Consider the following 27,828-nt stretch of genomic DNA (forward strand, 5'->3'; position numbering starts at 1 on the left):
TGGAGCTGGGATTTGAACCCATGACCTCTGACTCCAAAGCCCGTACTTTTTCCACTGAGCCACGCTGCTTCTCTGATGGGATTTCTTTATTTATTTAATGATGGCATTTATTAAGCACTTACTATGTGCAAAGCACTGTTCTAAAAGCTGGAGAGGTTACAAGGTGGTCAGGTTGTCCCAAAGGGGGCTCACAGTCTTATTCCCCATTTTACAGATGAGGTAACTGAGGCCCAGAGAAGTGAAGTGACTTGCCAAAGTCACCCAGCTGACAATTGGCGGAGCTGGGATTTGAACCCATGACCTCTGACTGCAAAGCCTCTTTCCACTGAGCCGCTCTGCTTCTCTGCACAGTGCTCTGCACACAGTAAGGGCTCAATAACTACGATTGAATGAATCAGGCTAGTCAAACCGCCTGCGATTCGAACTTCCATCCCGTCCCCCTCTTCTCCATTCCCCCCAAGGCTTCCCGCCCCCTCCTCTCCCGGCACCCCGGCGTGTCCCCTTCCAGCAGCAGGATTTCTCGGCTGCCCCTAAACCCAGGGGTCCCGGCCCCCCACCCCGCCAAACACACACAGCCTCGGGGCTCAGCAGCGGCGTTTTAATTCCACAAAACTCGTTAAAGCCCCCAAACCGGGGCGGATCCGGATGAGAAAAACTCGACGCCGGGAACTCCACCGTCCAAGGTGGCTCTGGTGGGAGGCGGAAAAAAAAAGAAAGCCAGGCGTCCCCCTCCTCGGGTCTCTTTGGCCTGTATCCCCGGTCCGACGGGTCCTTCGTTGCCATGGGAGACGGGTCCTCATCACCCGGGCTTCCCCCCTCCTCGGGTCTCTTTGGCCTGCATCCCCTATCCAACCGGTCCTTCGTTGCCACGGGAGACGGGTCCTCATCACCCGGGAGCCCCCCGTCCCTGCATCCCCGCTCCGACCGGTCCTTCGTTGCCACGGGAGACGGGTCCTCATCACCCGTTTGACCCCCGTCCCTGCATCCCCGCTCCGACAGGTCCTTGGTTGCCATGGGAGACGGGTCCTCATCACCCGGGTGCCCCCCGTCCCCCAGGCCTGCATCCCCTATCCGACCGGTCCTTCATTGCCATGAGAGATGGGTCTTCATCACCCGGGAGCCCCCCGTCCATGCATCCCCGCTCCGACCGGTCCTTCGTTGCCATGGGAGACGGGTCCTCATCACCCGGATGACCCCCGTCCCTGCATCCCCGCTCCGACAGGTCCTTGGTTGCCATGGGAGACGGGTCCTCATCACCCGGATGACCCCCGTCCCTGCATCCCCGCTCCAACAGGTCCTTGGTTGCCATGGGAGACGAGTCCTCATCACCCGGGAGCCCCCCATCCCCCAGGCCTGCATCCCCACTCGGACCGGTCCTTCGTTGCCATGAGAGACGGGTCTTCATCATCCGGGAGCCCCCCCCTCCCCAAGGCCTGCATCCCCTATCCAACCGGTCCTTCGTTGCCATGGGAGACGGGTCCTCATCACCCGGGAGCCCCCCGTCCCTGCATCCCCGGTCGGACCGGTCCTTCGTTGCCATGGGAGACGGGTCCCCATCACCGGGGAGCCCCCCGTCCCTGCATCCCCTATCCAACCGGTCCTTCGTTGCCACGGGAGACGGGTCCTCACCACCCGGGAGCCCCCCGTCCTGCATCCCCTATCCGACCGGTCCTTCGTTGCCACGGGAGACGGGTCCCCATCACCGGGGAGCCCCCCGTCCCTGCATCCCCGCTCCGACCGGTCCTTCGTTGCCACGGGAGACGAGTCCTCATCACCCGGGAGCCCCCCGTCCTGCATCCCCTCTCCGACCGGTCCTTCGTTGCCGCGGGAGACGGGTCCCCATCACCCGGGAGCCCCCCGTCCCCCGGGTGGGAGGCAGTCCGCGCGGCCCCTTTGGCGTCGGGGCGGGGGTCTGGACGGGGGGGGGGTCACTTGCAGAGCCCCTCGAGGACCTCCAGCGTGCGGCGGATGTCGCGGACCTGTCGCGCCAGGGCGTGGACGGGCTGCAGGGCCCGGTCCAGCTCCTCGCAGCGGGCCAGCAGCGTGTACATGCCCTTGATGCTCATGTCCACGGCCTCGCCCAGCGAGTCCACGGCGTCGCGGTAGGTCTGGATGCAGCCCACGCTGAGCGCCGTCAGCTCCTGCACCGCCCCGCCCAGGCCCCCGAGGAGGCGGTCCACGCGGCCGCCCACCTCCCGGCTCAGCCGCTCCAGGTCCCGCAGCACCTCGGGGTCGATGGGCGGGATGCGGGGCGGCGGCGGCGGGGGCTGCGGGGGGGTCGCCGCCGCCGCCGCCGCGCTCAGCCGGATCTTCAGCTGCAGGTTGTTGGCCACGAAGTGGGTCAGGTGGCCGTGGCGGCTCACCGTCCCTTCCAGCTCCAGGGCGCTGGAGATGGTGGCCCGCCGCCCCCCGGCCGCCCCCCCCGCCTCCGGCCCAACCCCCGCCGCCCCGCTCAGCCCGTCCAAGCTGCGGCTGTCCTGCAGCCGGAACGGCCGGTTTCCCCGGGCGACGACATCCTCTCCATCCCCCTCTTCCTCCCCCAAGCCGGGCCCGCCGTCGAAGCTCCTTCCAACCTCCCGTCGGGAGGAAGGGCCGTCGCTCCTGTCCGGGGGAAGCCCCGTCTCCGGCGGCCGGTCCATGCCGACGGAGGGGCCCGGGACCGGCCGAAATGGCTCCGGACACGTTAAGGGGGGCGGTGGCCCCTTTAAGAGCGCCGGGGAGCGCCCCCCGTTCGGCGAGAGACGCGCGCCGATTGGCTGGCGGAAGGCGGAAAGGGACCGGAAGGGGCGTGCCCCTCCTTAAAGGCAGGGTGCCGATTGGCTGGGGCGCCGGCGGCAGGGAGAACTGATTGACGGCGGCGGGGAGCGGGCGCTTGACAGCTGCGCGCGCAGCCCCTGAGCGCGTCGGTTCTCTTAAAGGGCCATGCTCCCCTCCCGCTCTTAAAGGGCCACGGCAGGCGCTCCCTCCCCACGCTGGACAGCTGCGCGCGCAGCCCCTGAGCGCGTCGGTTCTCTTAAAGGGCCACGCCCCCTCCCGCTCTTAAACGGCCCCCCAGCGCTTCGGTTCTCTTAAAGGGCCACGCTCCCCTCCCGCTCTTAAAGGGCGACGGCAGGCGCACCCTCCCCACGCTGGACAGCTGCGCGCGCAGCCCCTGAGCGCGTCGGTTCTCTTAAAGGGCCACGCCCCCCTCCCGCTCTTAAAGGGCCCCTCAGCGCTTCGGTTCTCTTAAAGGGCCACGCTCCCCTCCCGCTCTTCATAATAAATGATGGTGTTTGTGAAGCGCTTACTGTGTGCCAAGCACTGTTCTAAGCACTGGGGGGATACAAGGTGATCAGGTTGTCCCACGTGGGGCTCACAGTCTTAATCCCCATTTTACAGATGAGGTCACTGAGGCACAGAGAAGTTAAAGGGCCACGGCAGGCGCGTTCTCCCCACGCTGGACAGCTGCGCGCGCAGCCCCTGAGCGCGTCGGTTCTCTTAAAGGGCGACGGCAGGCGCTCCCTCCCCACGCTGGACAGCTGCGCGCGCAGTCCCTGAGCCGCGTCGGTTCTCTTAAAGGGCCACGCCCCCTCCCGCTCTTAAAGGGCCCCACAGCGCTTCGGCTCTCTTAAAGGGCCACACTCCCCTCCCGCTCTTAATAATAAATGATGGTATTTGTGAAGCGCTTACTGTGTGCAAAGCACTGTTCTAAGCACTGGGGGGATACAAGGTGATCAGGTTGTCCCACGTGGGGCTCACAGTCTTAATCCCCATTTTATAGATGAGGTCACTGAGGCACAGAGAAGTTAAAGGGCCACGGCAGGCGCTCCCTCCCCACGCTGGACAGCTGCGCGCGCAGCCCCTAAGCGCTTCGGTTCTCTTAAAGGGCCACGCTCCCCTCCCGCTCTTAAAGGGCCACGGCAGGCGCTCCCCACGCTGGACAGCTGCGCGCGCAGCCCCTGAGCGCTTCGGTTCTCTTAAAGGGCCACGCTCCCCTCCCACTCTTAATAATAATAATAATGATGGTATTTGTGAAGCGCTTACTGTGTGCAAAGCACTGTTCTAAGCACTGGGGGGATACAAGGTGATCAGGTTGTCCCACGTGGGGCTCACAGTCTTAATCCCCATTTTACAGATGAGGTAACTGAGGCACAGAGAAGTTAAGTTAAAGGGCCACGGCAGGCGCTCCCTCCCCACGCTGGACAGCTGCGCGCGCAGCCCCTGAACGCTTCGGTTCTCTTAAAGGGCCACGCTCCCCTCCCCACGCCCCACGCCCTCTCGCAATAATAATAATAATAATGGCATTTATTAAGAGCTTACTATGTGCAAGACACTGTTCTAAGCGCTGGGGAGGTTACAAGGTGATCAAGTGGTCCCAAGGGGGGGTCACAGTCTTAATCCCCATTTTACAGATGAGGGAACTGAGGCCCAGAGAAGTGAAGTGACTTGCCCAAAGTCACACAGCTGACAAGTGGCGGAGCCGGGATTGGAACCCATGACCTCTGACTCCAAAGTCCGTGCTCTTTCCATTGAGCCAGGCTGCTTCCCTGTGCATTTATTAAGCGTTTAGTCTGTGCAAAGCACTGTACTAAGCGCTGGGGGGGATACACGGTGATCAGGTTGTCCTGAACGCCGGCGGCCGGGAGAGGGCGCTGGACAGCTGCGCGCGCAGCCCCTGAACGCTTCGGTTCTCTTAAAGGGCCACGCTCCCCTCCCCCCGCCCCCCCTCAACAATAATAATGGCATTTATTAAGTGCTTAGTATGTGCAAAGCACTGGTCTAAGCGCTGGGGGGGATACAAGGTGATCAGGTTGTCCCACGGGGGGCTCACAGTCTTCATCCCCATTTTGCAGATGAGGGAACTGAGGCCCAGAGAATCAATCAATCAATCAATCGTATTTATTGAGCGCTTACTGTGTGCAGAGCACTGTACTAAGCGCTTGGGAAGTACAAGTTGGCAACATATAGAGACAGTCCCTACCCAACAGTGGCCTCACAGTCTAGAAGGGGGAGCCAGAAAACAAAACAAGACATATTAACAAAATAAAATAAATAGAATAGATATGTACAAGTAAAATAAATAAATAGAGTAATAAATATGTACAAACATATATACAGGTGCTGTGGGGAAGGGAGGTGAGTCGCCCAAGCGCTTAGTATGTGCAAAGCACTGTTCTAAGCGCTGGGGGGGATACAAGGTGATCAGGTTGTCCCACGGGGGGCTCACAGTTTTAATCCCCATTTTGCAGATGAGGGAACTGAGGCCCAGAGAATCAATCAGTCAATCAATCGTATTTATTGAGCGCTTACTGTGTGCAGAGCACTGTACTAAGCTCTTGGGAAGTACAAGTTGGCAACATATAGAGACAGTCCCTACCCAACAGTGGCCTCACAGTCTAGAAGGGGGAGCCAGAAAACAAAACAAGACATATTAACAAAATAAAATAAATAGAATAGATATGTACAAGTAAAATAAATAAATAGAGTAATAAATATGTACAAACATATATACAGGTGCTGTGGGGAAGGGAGGTGAGTCGCCCAAGCGCTTAGTATGTGCAAAGCACTGTTCTAAGCGCTGGGGGGGATACAAGGTGATCAGGTTGTCCCACGGGGGGCTCACAGTTTTAATCCCCATTTTGCAGATGAGGGAACTGAGGCCCAGAGAATCAATCAGTCAATCAATCGTATTTATTGAGCGCTTACTGTGTGCAGAGCACTGTACTAAGCGCTTGGGAAGTACAAGTTGGCAACATACAGAGACAGTCCCTACCCAAAAGTGGCCTCACAGTCTAGAAGGGGGAGCCAGAACACAAAACAAGACATATTAACAAAATAAAATAAATAGAATAGATATATACAAGTAAAATAAATAGAGTAGTAAATATGTACAAACATATATACAGGTGCTATGGGGAAGGGAAGTGACTCGCCCAAGCGCTTAGTATGTGCAAAGCACTGTTCTGAGCGCTGGAGGGGATACAAGGTGATCAGGTTGTCCCACGGGGGGCTCACAGTTTTAATCCCCATTTTGCAGATGAGGGAACTGAGGCCCAGAGAATCAATCAGTCAATCAATCGTATTTATTGAGCGCTTACTGTGTGCAGAGCACTGTACTAAGCGCTTGGGAAGTACAAGTTGGCAACATACAGAGACAGTCCCTACCCAAAAGTGGCCTCACAGTCTAGAAGGGGGAGCCAGAACACAAAACAAGACATATTAACAAAATAAAATAAATAGAATAGATATATACAAGTAAAATAAATAGAGTAGTAAATATGTACAAACATATATACAGGTGCTATGGGGAAGGGAAGTGACTCGCCCAAGCGCTTAGTATGTGCAAAGCACTGTTCTGAGCGCTGGAGGGGATACAAGGTGATCAGGCTGTCCCACATGGGGCTCGCAGTTTTAATCCCCATTTTGCAGATGAGGGAACTGAGGCCCAGAGAAGTGAAGTGACTCGCCCAAAGTCACACAGCTGACAAGTGGGGGAGGCGGGATTAGAACCCATGACCTCCGACTCCCAATTCCGTGCTCTTTCCATCGAGCCACGCTGCTTCTCTTAATCACTGTTAGGGGATCTCGAAGAACTTACGCTAAAGATCCAACTTTTCCTTCCCAGTCCCCGCTCCCTAAAAAGATCCTTCATTCATAATTTGCCAACTTGTACTTCCCAAGCGCTTAGTACAGTGCTCTGCACACAGCAAGCGCTCAATAAATACGATTGAATGAATGAATGAATTCCACCGTATTTATTGAGCGCTTACTGTGTGCGGAGCGCTTGCACCTTACTGAGCGCTCGCACTGTACTAAGCACTTAAGCTTGAGAAGCAGCGTGGCTCAATGGAAAGGGCCCGGGCTTTGGAGTCAGAGGTCATGGATTCAAATCCTGGTTCTGCCTATTGTGACTTCTCTGTGCCTCAGTTACCCCATCTGTAAAATGGGGACTAAGACTGTGAGCCCCAAGTGGGACAACCTGCTCACCTTGTAACCTCTCCAGTGCTTAGAATAGTGCTTTGCACATAGTAAAAGTTTAATAAATGCCATTATTATTATTATTATTAAATATGCTCTGGGTGAAGATCGAAATCCTAACCCCGGCGTTACCCACGTCCATACCGCAGTATAAGTGCCACATGCCAACCGATTGCGAAAAATAGAAGAAAAAGAAGTTCTCTTAGATTAGTTCTCTTAGATAAGAGATTAGATTTATTACTCTATTTATTTTACTTGTACATATCTATTCTATTTATTTTATTTTGTTAGTATGTTTGGTTTTGTTCTCTGTCTCCCCCTTTTAGACTGTGAGCCCACTGTTGCGTAGGGACTGTCTCTATATGTTGCCAACTTGTACTTCCCAAGTGCTTAGTACAGTGCTCTGCACACAGTAAGAGCTCAATAAATACGATTGATGATGATGATGATGAGAGGTCCATCAATAGTATTTCTTGAGTGCTCACTGTGGGCAGAGCACTGTACTAAGCGCTTGGGACAGTGCCACACAACAGATCTGGTAAACACATTCCCTGTGCACAACTAGAACTAGAGAAGCAGCGTGGCTCAGTAGAAAGAGGTTGTGGGTTCTAATGTCGGCTCTGCCACTTGTCAGCTGTGTGACTTTGGGCAAGTCACAACTTCTCTGGGCCTCAGTTCCCTCATCTGTAAAATGGGGGTGAAGACTGCGAGCCCCACGTGGTACAACCTTGATTACCTCCTGCCACCCCCCCCCCCAGCGCTTAGAACAGTGCTTGGCATGTAGTAAGCGCTTAACAAATACCAACATTATTAACTAGCGTGTCTCTACCTACCCCAGCGCTAAGCGCAGTGTCTGGCACATAATAAGGTAATAATAATAATAATAATAATGGCATTTATTAAGCGCTTACTATGTGCAAAGCACTGTTCTAAGCACTGCGGAGGTTACAAGGTGATCAGGTTGTCCCATGGGGGGCTCACAGTTTTCATCCCCCTTTTACAGATGAGGTAACTGAGGCACAGAGAAGTTAAGTGGCTTGCCCAACGTCACACAGCTGACACAAACACCATAAACCCCCCCGCAAAAACCCCAAACACCGATCTTACAGTTTAGAGGAAGAGACAGACATTATTATAAATAAATAAATTACGGGTATGGACATAAATGCTATTGTTTCCGTTTAGTCACCCAAGCGCTTGGTACAATGCTCTGCATCATCATCATCATCAATCGTATTTATTGAGCGCTTCCTATGTGCAGAGCACTGTACTAAGCGCTTGGGAAGTACAAATTGGCAACATATGGAGACAGTCCCTACCCAACAGTGGGCTCACAGTCTACTCTGCACACAGTAGGCGCTCAAGAAATACGATTGATTGACAAATCAGGGTGAAGTTTCTAGTGTAAGGGCGACGTAGAAGGGAGTGGGATAAAAGGAAATGAGAGATTAGTCGGGTCGGAGCGATGGGTTTTGGCTGGAAGAGGAAGTGTCTGTCGGGCCGAGAGGGATTTGAAAGAAAAATAATATTTTACTAGCAGAGGATGGTTTCGATCCATCGACCTCTGGGTTATGGGCCCAGCACGCTTCCGCTGCGCCACTCTGCTATACAACTTCAATAATTGTCTAAATTTCGAGATACATCTATTATAGAGGAAGCTTGAATCTTACCGGAAGGGCCAGCCAAAAGGAAGATTGAGATGAAATCAATCAATCAATCGTATTTATTGAGCGCTTACTGTGTGCAGAGCACCGTACTAAGCGCTTGGGAAGTACAGGTTGGCAACATGTAGGGACGGTCCCTACCCAACAGTGGGCTCACAGTCTACAAGGGGGAGACAGAGAACGAAACCAAATATACTAACAAAATAAAATAAATAGAATAGATATGTACAAGTAGAATAAATAAATAAATAGTGTAATAAATCTGTACAAACATATATACATATATTCAGGTGCTGTGGGGAAGGGAAGGAGGTCAGATGGGGGGATGGAGAGGGGGACGAGGGGGAGAGGAAGGAAGGGGCTCAGTCTGGGGAGGCCTCCTGGAGGAGGCGAGCTCTCAGTAGGGCCTTGAAGGGAGGAAGAGATGGGCAGAGGGAGGGCATTTCATTAGTCTCTAATAAGACTAATAAGAGGCATTATTAGTTTCTGGGCCTCAGTTACCTCATCTGTGAAATGGGGATGAAGACTGTGAGCCCCATGAGATGAAAGACAGCAACAGATATGCATAATTCATTTAATCGCATTTATTGAGTGCTTACTGTGTGCAAAGCACTATACCAAGCACTTGGGAGACGACGGTGCAACAACAGACACATTCCCTGCCCACAAGGAGCACATTATTTATAATACCACAAGGAGCACATTATTTATAATACCAATAATGATCAAGGATCCCACTTTTCCTGATCTCCCACTCCCTTCCGCTTCGCCCTGATTCGCCCCCTTTGCTCTCCCCCGACTCAGCCACAAAGCGCTTATGTGCATATCTGTCATTTTATTTATTTCTGTTGATGTTTGTGTTCCCCACTCTAGACGGTGAGCTCGCTGTGGTCACCTTAACGTAAGCACTTAGTACAGTGCTCTGCACACAGTAAGCGCTCAATAAATACGATTGATTGATTGATTGACTGTGGTCAAGGAATGTCACTATTGTTGTATTGTACTTTCCCAAGCGCTTCGTACGGTGCTCTGCACACAGTAGGGGCTCAATAAATTCATTCATTCATTCATTCAATTGTATTTATTGAGCGCTTACTGTGTGCAGAGCACCGTACTAAGCGCTTGGGAAGTACAGGTTGGCAACATGTAGGGTCGGTCCCTACCCAACAGTGGGCTCACAGTCTAGAAGGGGGAGACAGGGAACAAAACAAAACATATTAACAAAATAAAATAAATAGAATATGTACAAGTAAAATAGAGTAATAAATACGTAAAAACATATATGCATACATATATGTATATACATAAATACGATTGATTGAATGAATCATGGTATTATTTGTTAAATGTGTGCATATGCGTGGGTTTGGGTGGGCCTTACCTATAGCTATGCGTTCTTGGTCAAGTCTGGGGGCTGCACTTTTTCAAATTTCTCTTACTCTTTCGTTCTCTTCTGTAAAAGACCCTACATTTGACTGCTTTTGACTTGGATTCCTAACAAAATCCGTTTAATTCATTCCTCGTTAGTATAGTGGTGAGTATCCCCGCCTGTCACGCGGGAGACCGGGGTTCGATTCCCCGACGGGGAGAGTTAATTCCCTTTTTCTTGAATTTAGGCCGCCGCCTCCTCCTCCTCCTCTTCCTCTTTCCCTCTTTTATCAATCAATCGATCGATGGCATTTGTTGAGCTCTCACTGTAACAGCACTAATAATAATAATAATAAAATTTGTTAGTATGTTTGGTTTTGTTTTCCGTCTCCCCCTTTTAGACTGTGAGCCCACTGTTGGGTAGGGACTGTCTGTAGATGTTGCCAACTTGTACTTCCCAAGCGCTTAGTACAGTGCTCTGCACACAGTAAGCGCTCAATAAATATGACTGATTGATTGATTGATTGATTAATAATAGTATTTGTTAAGCGCCTACTATGTGCCAGGCACTGTACTAAGCGCTGGGGTAGATACCCGCAAACAAGTTGGACATATTCTCTGTCTCACGTAGGACTCACAGTCTCCAGCCCCATTTTACAGATGAGGGAACTGAGGCACAGAGAAGCGAAGTATCAAGGCCCTACTGAGAGCTCACCTACTCCAGGAGGCCTTCCCAGACTGAGCCCCTTCCTTCCTCTCCCCCTCGTCCCCCTCTCCATCCCCCCATCTTACCTCCTTCCCTTCCCCACAGCACCTGTATATATGTATATATGTTTGTACATATTTGTTACTCTATTTATTTTACTTGTCCATATCTATTCTATTTATTTTATTTTGTTAGTATGTTTGGTTTTGTTCTCTGTCTCCCCATTTTAGATTGTGAGCTCACTGTTGGGTAGGGACTGTCTCTAGATGTTGCCAACTTGTACTTCCCAAGCGCTTAGTACAGTGCTCTGCACACAGTAAGCGCTCAATAAATACGATTGATGATGATGATGATGAAGTATCACAGTCTCAATCCCCATTTTACAGAACTGTGGCACAGAGAAGTGAAGTACTATGTGCACAGCACTGTGCTAAGGGGTTGGAAAAGTAGAATATAGCAAGGTGGTAGACACGTTCCCTCTCCACAACGAGCCTATACTCTTTCCCCTCCCTCCCTCTTTTCTCCCTTTCACCAAGGACGGATTTTTCTTTCCCTCTTCATTGGGAGCTGCATGAGAAAGCTCTAGGAATCTCCAAGCGCTTAGGACAGTGCTCTGCATACAGTAAGCGCTCAACAAATTCCACTGACTTAACGACAGGGCCGAGGGAAACGTCAAGAACCGGAATGTCTCTACCCTCTAGCCTAGTCACCAAGGCCAGTCTCTATATGTTGCCAACTTTTACTTCCCAAGCGCTTAGTACAGTGCTCTGCACACAGTAAGCGCTCAATAAATACGATTGAATGAATGAATGAATGAATGGAGGGGGAGGAACAGCAAACAATCAATCAATTGTACTTACTGAGAGCTTACTGTGTGCCAAGCACCGTACTAAGCGCTTGGGGGACTGCAACACAATAGTCATTCATCAAATCGTATTTATTGAGCGCTTACTGTGTGCAGAGCACTGTACTAAGCGCTTGGGAGAGTCCAACAGAACAATACACAGACGCATTCCCTGCCCACAACGAGCTTACAGTTTAGAGGGGGAGACAGACATTAATATAAATAAATGAATTAGAGATAATAATAATAATGATGGTACTTGTTAAGCGCTTACTATGTGCAAAGCGCTGGATATGGACATAAGTGTTGTGGGTTTGGTAGGGGGGATGAATACAGGGAGCAAGTCAATCAATCAATCAATCAATCGTATTTATTGAGCGCTTACTGTGTGCAGAGCACTGTACTAAGCGCTTGGGAAGTCCAAGTTGGCAACATCTAGAGACAGTCCCTACCCAACAGTTGGGCTCACAGTCTAGAAGGGGGAGACAGAGAACAAAACCAAACATACTAACACAATAAAATAAATAGAATAGATATGTACAAGTAAAATAAATAAATAAATAGTGTAATAAATCTGTACAAACATATATCCATATATTCAGGTGCTGTGGGGAAGGGAAGGAGGTAAGATGGGGGGATGGAGAGGGGGGCGAGGGGGAGAGGAAGGAAGGGGCTCAGTCTGGGAAGGCCTCTATCATCATCATCATCAATCGTATTTATTGAGCGCTTACTATGTGCAGAGCACTGTACTACGCGCTTGGGAAGTACAAATTGGCAACATATAGAGACAGTCCCTACCCAACAGTGGGCTCACAGTCTAAAAGTCCTCTATGTCAGGATGACATAAAAGGGCGTGGGAGAAGAAGAAAGGGGGGCTTAGTCAAGAAGCGATTCCTGCCCACAAGGAGCATATAGTCTAGAGGGGGAATGCCTTAACACGATTTTCATTCATTCAATCGTATTTATCGAGCGCTTACTGAGCGCGGGGCACTGTACTAAGCGCTTGGAAGAGGACACTGTGAGCCCACTGTTGGGTAGGGACTGTCTCTATGTGATGCCAATTTCTACTTCCCAAGCGCTTAGTACAGTGCTCTGCACATAGTAAGCGCTCAATAAATACGATTGATTGATTGATTGACACTGGAACAATAAACATTCCCTGCCACAAGGAGCTTAGTTGCTCCGGTGTCTGCGTCTTTTTGTCTCCACGTCTGCTTTCCTCGCCCTCCAAAACTTTTTTCATTTATCTCTTTGACGCTGAAATCTCGCTATTTCCTAACTTCGTCTAGGTCCCAGGAATTAATATTTGCAGAGCTTAAATTCACTTGTCACCCTTTAGAGGTGTTTTGAAAAAATTACTTCTAGCAAGCGTTGGTGGTATAGTGGTGAGCATAGCTGCCTTCCAAGCAGTTGACCCGGGTTCGATTCCCGGCCAACGCAAATTCCCTTTTTATTATTAATATTTTTGCTTTTCCCACCGCGTTCTCCTTGCCCTCTATTGCTTTCCTCTCCTCTCCCTTTCTTTCAGATTATGTCTCTGTCCCTCTATCCCACCCCGCATTTGGGAAAACGCGATCCCCATCTTGTACAGGACGGGACACCAGCGCTTAGAACAGTGCTCAGCGGTTAGGACAGTTTATCATCAATCATCATCAATCGTATTTATTGAGCGCTTACTATGTGCAGAGCACTGTACTAAGCGCTTGGGAAGTACAAATTGGCAACATATAGAGACGGTCCCTACCCAACAGTGGGCTCACAGTCTAAAAGGGGGAGACAGAGAACTAAACCATACTAACAAAATAAAATAAATAGGATACGTAGTAGGCATTTAACAAGTGTAATGATAGTAGTATTATTAATAAAAATAGCACAAAGTAAGAGCTTAACAAGTACAATAATAATAATAATAATAATAATAGCACATAGTAAGCGCTTAACAAGTACAGTAGTAATAATGATAATAATTACCGTTGTGGGCAGGGAATGTTTGTTTATTGTAATAAACAGTCACAGTCTTCTAGACTGTGAGCCCGCTCTTCTAGACTGTGAGCCCGCTGTTGGGTAGGGACTGTCTCTTTGCATTACCGACTTGTACTTCCCAAGCGCTTAGTACAGTGCTCTGCACACAGTAAGCGCTCAATAAATACGATTGATAATAATAATAATGGCATTTGTTAAGCGCTTACTATGTGCAAAGCACTGTTCTAAGCACTGGGGAGGATACAAGGTGATCAGGTTGTCCCACTTGGGGCTCACGGTCTCAATCCCCATTTTACAGATAAGGTAACTGAGGCCCAGAGAAGTTAAGTGACTTGCCCAAAGTCACACAGCTGACAATTGGCGGAGCCGGGATTTGAACCCATGACCTCTGACTCCAAAGCCCGGGCACCTTCCACAGATTGATTGTAATATTGTACTCTCCCAAGTACACTACTTTTGTACTTTTCCTTCTTTGGTTTCAGGTACTTTTCCCTCCTTTTCCTGCCGCCCACTCTCATCCTCCTTTTCTTCACCCTTCTTCTCCCTCTTCTCATCCCCCGTCCTTGTGATGGCCGGGCCCTTGCCATGGCTTCCTTCCTCCTCGCAGGCCCCAAAAAGGGGATCTGGCGGTGGGTTTCATTACCGCTTTGATAGAGGAAAAGAATGAAGAGGGCATTCCCAGCTTTGGACAGGAATGGACAGGGAAATGGGGTTTGCAAGAGACTTTGGCAGCCCGCCAGGAGTATCAATGCTCCTTGTGGGCAGGGAATGTGTCTGTAGACTGACCCCCCTTTATCCTCTCCCCCTCCCCATCCCCCCTGCCCTACCTCCTTCCCCTCGCCACAGCACCTGTATATATAGTTGTACAGATTTATTACTCTATTTATTTTACTTGTACATACTTACTATTCTATTTATTTTGTTAATGATGTGCACCTAGCTTTACTTCTATTTATTCTGATGACTTGACACCTGTCTACATGTTTTGTTTTGTTGTCTGTCTCCCCCTTCTAGACTGTGAGCCCGTTTTTGGGTAGGGACCGTCTCTATATGTTCCCAACTTGTACTTCCCAAGTGCTTAGTACAGTGCTCTGCACACAGTAAGCGCTCAATAAATACGATTGAATGAATGAATGAATCTAGCTTTACTTTTATTTATTCTGATGACTTGACACCTGTCCACATGTTTTGTTTTGTTGTCTGTCTCCCCCTTCTAGACTGTGAGCCCGTTTTTGTGTAGGGACCGTCTCTATATGTTCCCAACTTGTACTTCCCAAGTGCTTAATACAGTGCTCTGCACACCGTATGCGCTCAATAAATACGATTTAATGAATGAATGAGTATAGTGCTTTTCACAAAGTAATAAGTACGATTGGATGGATGGACGGACAGACGGAGAGATGGATGGATGGATGGATGGATGGATGGATGGATGGATGAACCAGAGGTAGCAGCAGAGGAGGGGAACAGGGACAGCAATTTTTTTTAAAAAAAAAATTTCTTATGGTATTTGTTAAGCGCTTAACTTGAGACTCTGAGGCCCACATGGGACACGGACTATGTCCAACTCAATTTGCTTATATCCACCCCAGCGCTTTGGATAGTGCCTTCAGCAGAGTAAGCACTTAACAAATACAATTATTATTATTATTATTGTTATTATTATTATTATTATCCGACAGACTATAACTCTCCCACTTCCAAAGCCGTATTGAAGGCATAACTCCTCCAAGAGGCCTTCCCTGTTAAAACCCTCCTTTCCTCTTCTCCCACAGCCTTCTGTGTCGCCCTGACTTTCTCCCTTTATTAATCCCCCCAACCCCGGCCCCACAGCACTTATATCCCTACCTGTCATGTATTGATTTCTGTTAATGCCCATCTCCCCCCCTTAGACTGTAAGTTTGTTGTGGGCAGGGAATATATCTGTTTAATAACAATCAATAAATACGATTGATGATGATGATGATGTCTGTTTATTGTTGTTTTGTACTCTCCCAAGCGCCTAGCCCAGTGGTCTGCACACAGTAAGCGCTCAATAAATAAGACTGAATAACCGGATGCCAGACCCTCTACTAAGCGCTGGGATAGATACAAGCTTTAAACTGTGAGCCCACTGTTGAGTAGGGACTGTCTCTATATGTTGCCAACTTGTACTTCCCAAGCGCTTAGTCCAGTGCTCTGCACACAGTAAGCGCTCAATAAATACGATTGATGATCACTGGCTTGCAGATGACAGCAAGGGGATCACACAGCCAACTTCGTTCATGCTCATCTCCCCAGGAATCCTCCACTCCTTAGGAGGGGGCAGGGGAGAAAAAATATTTCAGTAGCAGAGGATGGTTTCGATCCATCGACCTCTGGGTTATGGGCCCAGCACGCTTCCGCTGCGCCACTCTGCTAACTGCAAACAATCCTTTTCTGATCTCTTTTTTGTGCTACAAATGATGAAAGTAATGGAATTCTACAATAATACATATGATTTTGTGTGTGTGTGTGTGTGTGTGTGTGTGTGTGTGTGTGTGTGTGTGTGTGTGTGTGTGTGTGAGAGAGAGAGTCTTTTAGACTGTGAGCCCACTGTCTTTTAGACTGTGAGCCCACTGTAGGGTAGGGACTGTCTCTATATGTTGCCAATTTGTACTTCCCAAGCGCTTAGTACAGTGCTCTGCACATAGTAAGCGCTCAATAAATACAATTGATGATGATGATGATGATGAGAGAGAGAGCGAAAGAGAGAGATCTAGTTGTGTGGGTGTGTGTGGGAGGTGTAGGGGTGTGTGTATGTGTGGGTGGGTGTGTTTCTGTGGAGTGTACGTGTGTTGGGGGGAGGTGTGTGGGTATGTGTGTTAAGTATTTGTTAAGCGCTTACGATGTGCCAAGCACTATTAATGATGGCACTTATTAAGTGCTTACTATGTGCAAAGCACTGTTCTAAGCACTGGGGAGGTTACAAGGTGATCGGGTTGTCCCACCGGGGGCTCACAGTCCCCATTTTACAGATGAGGCAACTGAGGCCCTGAGAAGTGAAGTGACCTGCCCGAAGTCACACAGCTGACAATTGGCGGAGCCGGGATTTGAACCCATGACCTCTGACTCCAAAGCCTGTGCACTATTCTAAGCGCTGGCGGCGGGGGGGGGGGGGATACAAGGTAATCAGGTTGTCCCACATGGGCTCATAGTCTTAATCCCCATTTTAATAATAATAATAATAATAATAATAATAATAATAATAATTGGCATTTGTTAAGCGCTTACTATGTGCAAAGCACTGTTCTAAGCGCTGGGGAGGTTACAAGGTGATCAGGTTGTCCCACGTGGGGCTCACAGTCTTCATCCCCATTTTACAGATGAGGCAACTGAGGCACAGAGAAGTGAAGCGACTTGCCCAAAGTCAAACAGCTGACAATTGGCGGAGCCGGGATTTGAAACCTAGTACGGTGCTCTGCACACAGTAAGCGCTTAATCAGTCAATCAATCAATCAATCGTATTTATTGAGCGCTGACTGTATGCAGAGCACTGTACTACGCACAAGGGAAGTACACGTTGGCAACATATAGAGACAGTCCCTACCCAACAGTGGGCTCATCATCATCATTTATGGCAACATATAGAGACAGTCTATATATGTTGGCAATATATGTTGCCAACATATACTGGCAACATATAGAGACAGTCCCTACCCAACAGTGGGCTCACAGTCTAAAAGGGGGAGACAGAGAACAAAACAAACATACTAAAAAAATAAAATAGAAGGCTCACACAATAAATACGATTGATTGCTTGATTAACCTCACCAGCGCTTAGAACAGTGTTTTGCACATAGTAAGCGCTTAATAAATGCCATTATTATTATTATTACTAATTGATTGATTGATTAGGACTCTGGGCTCCCACTGGCCCGCTTGACCGGTCTCTGGACAGGACAAAGTTAAATTCCAGAGGGTAGGCCCGTTATCGCTGAACTGTATTTCCCGAGCGCTTAGTACAGTGCTCTGCACCCAGTAAGCGTTCAATAAATAGGATTGAGTGAATGAATGAAATTTTGCGTCGCCCAACCCCGAATTCCAGACTTTCCACGGTCTGTGGCGCCTCCCCGTGGCCGCCACTGGTTATTGCAGCAGGTGGGTCACCCATCATCATCATCCTCATCATCAATCGTATTTATTGAGCGCTTACTGTGTGCAGAGCACTGTACTAAGCGCTTGGGAAGTACAAATTGGCAACATCTAGAGACAGTCCCTACCCAACAGTGGGCTCACAGTCTGAAAGGGGGAGACGGAGAACAAAACCAAACATACTAACAAAATAAAATAAATAGAATAGCTATGTACAAGTAAAATAAATAAATAAATAGAGTAATAAATATGTACAAACATATATACATAGACTTGGAATTTAGCGGGCCGGACGCCTGGGTCCCAGGGAAAAATCACAGGAGCCTGGAAAGATAAAGCCGGGGCTGGGGAACGGGAACCGGGAATCCTGCTTCTCTGAGAGGAGCGGCGCCTCTAGGAAAACCAAGCACTGAAGAGTGGAAATCAATCAATCAATCAATCAATCAATCGTATTTATTGAGCGCTTACTGTGTGCAGAGCACTGGACTAAGCGCTTGGGAAGTCCAAGTTGGCAACATACAGAGACGGATACCTACCCAACTCCCACATCTCTCCACACTCTCCCCTAACCCCGAGATTTGGAACCCCAAATCTGATCCCATCCCAGGTGTTGGCGGCGAGGAAAGCGCTGGAGCTACTGTAATAATAATAATAATAATAATAATAATGGCATTTATCAAGCGCTTACTATGTGCAAAGCACTGTTCTAAGCGCTGGGGAGGTTACAAAGTGATCAGGTTGTCCCACGGGGGGCTCACAGTCTTAATCCCCATTTTACAGATGAGGGAACTGAGGAACTGTAGGTTCCGGGCCTGATGGGGTTAATCCGGGAATCAATCTATCAATCAATCAATTTATTGAGCGCTTACTGTGTGCAGAGCACTGTACTAAGCGCTTGGGAAGTACAAGTTGGCAACATAGAGAGACGGTCCCTACCCAACAGTGGGCTCACAGTCTAGAAGGGGGAGACAGAGAACAGAACAAAACATATTAACAAAATAAAATAAATAGGATATGTACAAGTGAAATAAATAAATAAAGTAATAAATACGTACAAATATATACATATATACAGATGCTGTGGGGAAGGGGAGGTCGTAAGGCGGGGGAGAGAGGGAGGAGGGGAAGAGGCAGGCCGAGTTTTAGGATAAATGTAAAACCTCGTTAAACCCTGGGCTGTAAACTCGTAGTGGGAACGGACCTCTAATCATAATAGTTATTATAATAATTATTCTAGAATCTAAAGTCGTTAAAGTGCTCACAGACAGCGCTCAAAAAGCACGATTGAATCCATGAAAGAAAGGGAAAGTGTCTACCAACTCTATTATATGGTACTCTCCCAAGAGCTTAGTAGTGTTCTACAGACAGTAGACGCTCAATAAACGTATTGGATATATGTATCTATGTTTGTATGTATTTATTACTCTATTTATTTTATTTGTACATATTTATTCTATTTTATTTTGTTAATACGTTTTGTTTTGTTCTCTGTCTCCCCCTTCTAGACCGTGAGCCCACTGTTGGGTAGGGACCGTCTCTAGATGTTGCCAACTTGGACTTCCCAAGCGCTTAGTCCAGCGCTCTGCACACAGTAAGCGCTCAAGTGAATGAATGAATGAATAAACACTCTTGATTGATTGAAACCCAATTTGAAATCCTGGCCCCATCCCATCCCCTAATTCCCAAATCACCCTCGACCCTCAATTTTATCTCCATTCTTCATCCCCACCAGAATATCAATTTCCACCCTAATTCTGCCCACGCCCCAACTGTCCACGCCCAGCTCCCCATGACCCCATTTTCTGTCGAAATCCTCTACTGACTGTTCCTTCTAGTTGTCCCTCAGTTCCTTGCCTTCGTCTGTTTGATCATTTCCCTCTTTTTTCCTCTCCTTCCCGGTATTCCACAGCAGGTGCGTGCAAAGAGGGATGAGGTTTGGGAAAAAAAGAGAGAGGACGAGGTGGCCGAGTGGTTAAGGCGATGGACTGCTAATCCATTGTGCTCTGCACGCGTGGGTTCGAATCCCATCCTCGTCGCAGGAACTCACCTTTTAGGGTGTTGCATCCTTTTATTAACTCACCTTTTGGGGTGTTGCATCCTTTTATTAGGTTGGGGTGGTTGTAACCTCTTACTGGAAAAAGATATCTCACTGCCTCCATATTCCCGTTCCTCTAGCTTTTCAAGTTTTTCGAGGGCAGGAGTTCGGTCTTTTATTTCTATTGTATGTTCCCAAGGGTTCAGTAAGCATTGCAGGTGCCAATAATAACAATTGTGCTATTTGTTGAGCGCCTACTATGTGCTGGGACTGGAGACGGGGTCGAGGATCGTCACTGGGGTGGACAAAAGTTAAGCAGGTCAGACACAGCCCCTGTCCCACATTGGGCTCACAGTCTGGGGAGGAGGGAGAACGGATGGTGAATCCCCATTTTACAGATGAAGAAACCGAGGCCCAGATAAGTTAAGGGACTTGCACAAGGTAATCTTCATTCAGTCATTTATTTATTTATTGAGCGCTTACTGTGTGCAAAGTGCTGTAGTAAGCACTTGGGAGAGTAAGCTATAAGACTAAACAGACACATTCTCTGCCCACAGCAAGCTTAGGGTCTAGAGGGGGAGACAGACATTAATATAAATAAATAAACAAAAATAAATAACAGATCAGTACATAATAATCATGGTACTTGGTAAGCACTTACTATGTGACAGGCCCTTGTTGTAAGCTCTGTGAGCCCGTTATTGGGTAGGGACCGTCTCTATATGTTGCCAAATTGCACTTTGCACATAGTGAGCGCTTAATAAATGCCATCATCATCATCATCCCAAGCGCTTAGTACAGTGCTCTGCACACAGTAAGCGCTCAATAAATACGATTGAATGAATGAATGAATACAAGTTAATGAGGTTGGATACAGTCACAAGGTCACCTAGCAGACAAGTGGCAGAGTCAAGGTTAGAAACTATGTCTTCTGAGTCCTAGGCCCTTGCCCTGTCTCCCTCTCCATCCCCCCATCTTACCTCCTTCCCTTCCCCACAGCACCTGTATATATGTATATATGTTTGTACATATTTATTACTCTATTTATTTGTTTATTTATTTTACTTGTACATATCTATTCTATTTATTTTATTTTGTTAGTATGTTTGGTTTTGTTCTCTGTCTCCCCCTTTTAGACTGTGAGCCCTCTGTTGGGTAGGGACTGTCTCTAGATGTTGCCAACTTGTACTTCCCAAGCGCTTAGTACAGTGCTCTGCACACAGTAAGCGCTCAATAAATACGATTGATGATGGAAATGAAGAGACAAAGAGATATTAAAGTAATAATAATTTTGGTATTTGTCAAGCGCTTAGTACAGTGCTCTGCACACAGTAAGAGCTCAATAAATACGATTGATGATGATGAAAGGCCTCCAAAGTTTTTCCTAGATTCCTGATATCAATCCACCACCACTTGAACAGACAGGGGTCTTTCTTCCTGTGCATTTATGTGCTTTATGCCTTGGCGTCTTATTCCAGCTAATAATCCCACTCTTAGCTATAGTGTGGGAGTCACTTCAGGCTGACTTTATCCCCCATTAAATTGCAAGTACCTTGAGGGCAGGGGGGGCATCTTGAACTTTCTTCGTTCGTCTCTCAACAGCCTAGTACAATAGGAGGGTCATTTGCTATCCTTGCAGAGATAGTAATCATCATCAATCGTATTTATTGAGTGCTTACTATGTGCAGAGCACTGTACTAAGCCCTTGGGAAGTACAAATTGGCAACATATAGAGACAGTCCCTACCCAACAGTGGGCTTACAGTCTAAAAGGGGAAGACAAAGAACAAAACCAAATATACTAACAAAATAAAATAAATAGAATAGATATGTAGATAGTCGCAGCCAGTGACGCTAATACTTGCACTGGTAGACAAGTTCCCTGCCCACAATCATTCATTCAATCAATCCAGCAATGGATGGCATTTATTCACGGGTTTACAATCTAGAGGGGGAGGTAGACAATAACAGAAATAAATAAATTACAGATCCTGGGAAAGGGGCACAGAGATGGGGTCGGAGGAAGAAACAGAGAGGAAAAGCTCGGTCAATTATTGAGAGCTTCCTATATGCAAAGCACTGTACTGAGCGCTTGGGAAAGTACACTTTAACAGAGTTGGTAAAACAGATTTCCTGCCTACAGCGATCTGACAGTCTAGAGAGGGAGATATTAAAATAATAATAATTTTGGTATTTGTTAAGCCCTTACTATGTGTAAAGCACTGTTCTAAGCGCTGGGGAGGATACAAGGTGATCAGGTTGTCCCATGTGGGGCTCGCAATCTTAATTCCCATTTTACAGATGAGGTAACTGAGGCACAGAAAAGTTGTGATAAATGCTGTGGTTCTGAGGGTGGGCTGAATACCAAGTGACCGAAGGGTAGAGAAGCAGCGTGGCTCAGTAGAAAGAACGCAGGCTTGGGAGCCGGAGGTCGTGGGTTCTAATTCCGGCTCTGCCCCTTGTCTGCTGTGTGACTTTGGGCAAGTCACTTAACTTCTCTGTGCCCCAGTTCCCTCATCTGTAAAGTGGGGATTAAGACTGTGAGCCTCTCGTGGGACAACTTAATTACCTTGTATCCCCCCCACCCCCGAGTGCTCTGCAACACAGTAAACGCTTAACAAATACCATTATTATTATTATTACACAAGTAATGATCTCACTCATTCATATTTATTGAGCACTTACTGTGCGCAGAGCACTGATCTAAACGCTTGGGAAAGTACCTCTCCCCCTCCTCCCTCTCCCCATCCCCCCGCCTTACCTCCTTCCCCTCCCCACAGCACCTGTAGATATGTTTGTACATATTTATTACTCTATTTATTTTACTTGTACATAATTACTATTCCATTTATTTTGTTAATATATTTTATTTTGTTGTCCGTCTCCCCCTTCTAGACTGTGAGCCCGCTGTTGGGTAGGGACCGTCTCTCTATGTTGCCAACTTGTACTTCCCAAGCGCTTAGTACAGAGCTCTGCACACAGTAGGCGCTCAATAAATACGATTGAATGACGATACTATAAAAATAAACACATTCTCTGCCCATAACGAGTTTACAGCCTAAAGGCCGTAAAGGCCTAAAGTTTACGGCCTAAAGGCCCAACTTGTACTTCCCATGAGCTTAGTACAGTGCTTTGCACACAGTAAGCGCTCAATAAATACGATTGATTGATTGATTAAGGGGCATTCATCCCAGCTCCGCCAATTGTCAGCTGTGTGACTTTGGGCAAGTCACTTAACTTCTCTGTGCCTCAGTTCTCATCTGTAAAATGGGGATTAAGACTGTTAGACCGTGAGCCCTCCGTGGGACAACCTGATCACCGTGTAATCTCCCCAGCGCTTAGAACAGTGCTTTGCACATAGTAAGCGCTTAATAAATGCCATTATTATTATCTAATGGTCATTCATTCATTCAATCGTATTTATTGAGCGCTTACTGTGTGCAGAGCACTGTACTAAGCGCTTGGGAAGTACAAGTTGGCAGCATATAGAGACGGTCCCTGCCCAACAGCGGGCTCACAGTCTAGACAGACAACAAAACAAAACATATTAACAAAGTAAAATAAATAAAATAAATATGAACAACTAAAATAAATAAATAAATAATAGAGTAATAAATATGTACCAGCATATATACATATATGCAGGTGCTATGGGGACAGTAAGATAAATAAATAGAGTAATAAATATGTACCAGCATATATACATATATACAGGTGCTATGGGGACAGTAAGATAGAGTAATAAATATGTACAAACACATATACATATATACAGGTGAATGATGGCATTTATTAAGCGCCTACTATGTGCAAAGCACTGTTCTGGTCATTTTTGGGGGTGTGATTCCGGCTTGATTCGCTACATTTTATTCCACGATGAAACCACTTCAGAGACTTGACTTGAGCTTGGGGAAAAACAAACCGGCGGGAAGGCATTTTAGAGCAGAAAAAGCAAAAATTTTGACCCCGACGTGATTTGAACACGCAACCTTCTGATCTGGAGTCAGACGCGCTACCGTTGCGCCACGAGGCCACCACGCTGTCGCAGCTCGAACGGGACTCTGAACAGTGTGAGGCTGCGCACTGAGGGGCGGAGCGTCCCCCTAGTCCCCGCCCCCTTTCCCCCTCGCCATCCAATCGCAAACTCTGGGGAGACACGTGACCTGGAGGTCACGCCCACTCCCGCCCCTCTCGCGCATGCGCCTTGCCCACAGCACGAGGTCATCATCATCAATCGTATTTATTAAGCGCTTACTGTGTGCACAGCACTGTACTAAGCGCTTGGGAAGTCCAAGTTGGCAACATATACAGACGATCCCTACCCAACAGCGGGCTCACAGTCTAGAAGGGGGAGACAGAGAACAAAACCAAACATACTAACAAAATAAAATAAATAGAATAGATGTGTACAAGTAAAATAAATAGAGTAACAAATATGTGAGTAACAAAATAAAATAAATAGAACAGATACGTACAAGTAAAATAAATAGAGTAATAAATACGTACAAACATAGATACATATATACAGGTGCTGTGGGGAAGGGAAGGAGGTAAGGCGGAGGCGAGGGAGAGGGAGAGGAAAGAGGGGGCTCAGTGTGGGAAGGCCTCCTGGAGGAGGTGAGCTCTCAGTAGGGCCTTGAAGGGAGAAAGAGAGCTAGCTTGGTGGACGTGGGGAGGGAGGGCATTCCAGGCATTTCACCCATCCATTCATTCATTCACTCATTCATTCATTCATTCAATCGTATTTATTGAGCGCTTACTGTGTGCAGAGCACTGTACTAAGCGCTTGGGAAGTCCAAGTTGGCAACATATAGAGACGGTCCCTACCCAACAGTGGGCTCACAGTCTAGAAGACTTACTGAGCGCTTAACATGTACAGAACACTGTACTAAGCGCTTGGGAGAGTGCACTAGAACAATAAATAGACACATTCCCTACCTGGAAGTCTAGAGGCCTTCCCAAACTGAGCCAGACCTTCCCGGACTGAGCCCCCTCAATCAATCAATCAATCAATCGTATTTATTGAGCGCATACTATGTGCAGAGCACTGTACTAAGCGCTTGGGAAGTACAAATTGGCAACACATAGAGACAGTCCCTACCCAACAGTGGGCTCGCAGTCTAAAAGGGGGAGACAGAGAACAGAACCAAACATACCAACAAAAAACCCGGACTGAGCCCCCTCCTTCCTCTCCCCCTCCCCCCCCCTCCCCATCCCCCCTGCCTTACCTCCTTCCCCTCCCCACAGCACCTGTAGATATGTATATATGTTTGTACGTATTTATTACTCTATTTATTTATCTTATTTATACATATTTATTCTAATCATTTTATTTTGTTAATATGCTTTGTTTTGTTCTCTGTCTCCCCCTTCTAGACTGTGAGCCCACTGTTGGGTAGGGACCGTCTCTATATGTTGCCAACTTGGACTTCCCAAGCGCTTAGTACAGTGTTCTGCACACAGCGCTCAATAAATACGGTTGAATGAATGAATGGAGGGGGAGACGGACATTAATAGTATTTTTTATTAGAGTATTGGAGTATTTATTAGAGTATTTTTTTTATTAGAGACTTTTTGCACCGGCTGGGATTTCGTTGTCCTGAAACATTGTGTCTGGCAGGAAAGTAAAGTTATTCCTTTGCAAAAAGAGGGGCAGATTGGCTCACCCACACACACCTCCAGCTTTTTCTCGGGGCTGTAACGGTTCATAGTGATGGAGCGTTTGCCTCAGAAAGAGTGTGTATGCAACTTGTGCTTCCCAAGCGCTTAGTACAGTGCTCTGCACACAGTAAGCGCTCAATAAATACGATTGATTGACTGATTGATCGGAGGCTCTCTGGTTGCATCTGGGTTTCGGACCGCAGGGGAAAACTCCCCCTCTTCTAGACTGTGAGCCCACTGTTGGGTAGGGACGGTCTCGATATGTTGGCAACTTGTACTTCCCAAGCGCTTAGTACAGTGCTCTGCACACAGTAAGCGCTCAATAAATACGAATGAGTGAATAGAAATCAATAAATTAAAGGGCACAGATAGAGGGGATAGATTTTGGACGGCAGGAGGGAGATCTCTTCCATATGTTTTGTTTTGTTGTCTGTCTCCCCCTTCTACACTGTGAGCCCGTTGTGGGGTAGGGACCGTCTCTATATGTTGCCTCGTTCATGAGTTCAAACCCCGGCTCCGCCAAGTGTCAGCTGTGTGACTTTGGGCAAGTCACTTAACTTCTCTGGGCCTCAGTTCCCTCACCTGTAAAATGGGGATTAAGACTATGAGCCCTGCCGTGGGACAACCTGATCACCTTGTAACCTACCCAGCGCTTGGAACAGTGCTTTGCACATAGTAAACTCTTAATAAGTGCCATTATTATTATTATTGCAGACTCGTACTTCCCAAGCGCTTAGTACAGTGCTCTGCACACATTAAGCGCTCAATAAATACGATTGATTGAATGAATGAATGTGAGCCCACTGTTGGGTAGGGACTGTCTCTATATGTTGCCAATTTGTACTTCCCAAGCGCTTAGTACAGTGCTCTGCACATAGTAAGCGCTCAATAAATACGACTGATGATGATGATGAATGAATCACTTGAAAGGCCGCAGGGAAGGATGAGAAGACATGTGAGATGGGAGGGAGTCAAGGAGATGACAGCAATTCACACCCTGATGCCTTCAGTTTTGTCAACAGAGTAACTGGCAGGGTCATCGCAGCAAGAAAGAAAGGAGGTGGGGGGAATTGGGACTTTAATAGGGAGTTAATAGAGGAGTTAAAAAGGAGTTAAGTCTTAATAGATTTTCTTGAAATGACTTCCACTACTCAAATAGTGCTTTAGCACACTATGAACCCTAAAAAATTGTAAGGAAAGATCCAGTTTTCATACTCCTTTGACTCTGTTTCCTATAATAATAATTACAATTTTCAAATCATAGCTTAAATTCAGTTAATTCACCCTTTAGAGGTGTTTTGAAGAAATTGCTTTCGTCAAGCGTTGGTGGTATAGTGGTGAGCATAGCTGCCTTCCAAGCAGTTGACCCGGGTTCGATTCCCGGCCAACGCAGTGTGTTTTTTGTTTCTTTTTTTCCCCATTCAGTCAATCAATCAATCAATCGTATTTATTGAGCGCTTACTGTGTGCAGAGCGCTGTACTATGCGCTTGGGACGTACAAGTTTTGTTCTCCCTACTTCTGCTTAACTCCTTTCCATGCTTTCGGGAGAAGATGAAAAAAACTGCAGAAAAAGAGGGGAGAGGGAGAGGACGAAGGGAGTGTGAGGGACGTCATCATCAATCGTATTTATTTATTGAGCGCTTACTATGTGCAGAGCACTGTACTAAGCGCTTGGGAAGTACAAATTGGCAACATATAGAGACAGTCCCTACCCAACAGTGGGCTCACAGTCTAAAAGGGGGAGACAGAGAACAAAACCAAACATATTAACAAAATAAAATAAATAGAATAGATATGTACAAAGAATAGATATGTTCTATAGGTATCTATAGATATGCGTCGAAGGAGAGGAGGAAATCTGACGAGAAAGTGTGGTGGGATTGCAGAGAAAAGAGATTATAAGGGAAGAGATAGTGAGGAGTAACGCTACCAACTATACTGTATTAGACTCTCCCAAACGCTTAGTCCAGTGCTCAGCACATAGTAAGCGCTCAATAAATACCACTGATTGATTGATTGATTGGATGAGCTCAAACAATGTAGGGAGACACTCTTAGGAGATGTGGAGGAAACAGGAGTCTGGAAAGGAGCCACACGGGGCAGGAGGGAAAAGGGAATTGGACTGTAATAATAATAATCATTTTGGTATTTGTTAAGCACTTACTATGTGCCCAACACTATACTAATCGCCGAACACAGTCCCTGTCCCACGTGGAGCTCACAGTCTTAATCCCCATTTTACAGATGAGGTAACTAAGGCAGAGAAGTTAAGTGACTTGAGGAGATGGAATTGGAACCCATGACCTTCTCACTCCCAGGCCCGTGCCCTATCCACTACGTGGGCAGGGGACGTGGCCACCAACGCTGTTATACCGTATTCTCCTAATTTATTTATTTATATATTATTATAATATAATATAATATAATATAATATAATATAATATAAAATATAATATAATATATAATATAATAGCAATTATATTATATTATATTAATC

General features: G+C 47.3%; 1 protein-coding gene and 7 non-coding genes across 8 annotated transcripts; 4 read left to right on the top strand and 4 right to left on the bottom strand.

The window, feature by feature from the left end:
* Positions 1-1,108: 1,108 nt before the first annotated feature.
* BORCS6 (BLOC-1 related complex subunit 6) lies at positions 1,109-25,378 on the bottom strand. The gene is made up of 4 exons (XM_038768232.1): positions 25,336-25,378; positions 23,641-23,730; positions 14,035-14,145; positions 1,109-2,797 (listed from the first exon to the last, which is right to left on the bottom strand). The coding sequence occupies exons 1-4, from the start codon at positions 25,376-25,378 to the stop codon at positions 1,929-1,931; spliced, it is 1,113 nt and encodes a 370-aa protein (XP_038624160.1). The 3' UTR covers positions 1,109-1,928.
* On the bottom strand, positions 8,492-8,563 carry TRNAM-CAU. Its single transcript has one exon. It is a non-coding gene; the product is annotated as a tRNA-Met (tRNA).
* TRNAD-GUC lies at positions 10,139-10,210 on the top strand. Its single transcript has one exon. It is a non-coding gene; the product is annotated as a tRNA-Asp (tRNA).
* On the top strand, positions 12,908-12,979 carry TRNAG-UCC. Its single transcript has one exon. It is a non-coding gene; the product is annotated as a tRNA-Gly (tRNA).
* On the bottom strand, positions 15,850-15,921 carry TRNAM-CAU. Its single transcript has one exon. It is a non-coding gene; the product is annotated as a tRNA-Met (tRNA).
* On the top strand, positions 19,590-19,671 carry TRNAS-GCU. Its single transcript has one exon. It is a non-coding gene; the product is annotated as a tRNA-Ser (tRNA).
* On the bottom strand, positions 23,631-23,702 carry TRNAW-CCA. Its single transcript has one exon. It is a non-coding gene; the product is annotated as a tRNA-Trp (tRNA).
* A 1,272-nt stretch (positions 25,379-26,650) lies between the features above and the next one.
* On the top strand, positions 26,651-26,722 carry TRNAG-UCC. Its single transcript has one exon. It is a non-coding gene; the product is annotated as a tRNA-Gly (tRNA).
* Positions 26,723-27,828: the final 1,106 nt, after the last annotated feature.

This window comes from Tachyglossus aculeatus, chromosome Y4 (assembly GCF_015852505.1).
Source record: "Tachyglossus aculeatus isolate mTacAcu1 chromosome Y4, mTacAcu1.pri, whole genome shotgun sequence".
In the NCBI taxonomy this organism is placed as follows: domain Eukaryota; kingdom Metazoa; phylum Chordata; class Mammalia; order Monotremata; family Tachyglossidae; genus Tachyglossus; species Tachyglossus aculeatus.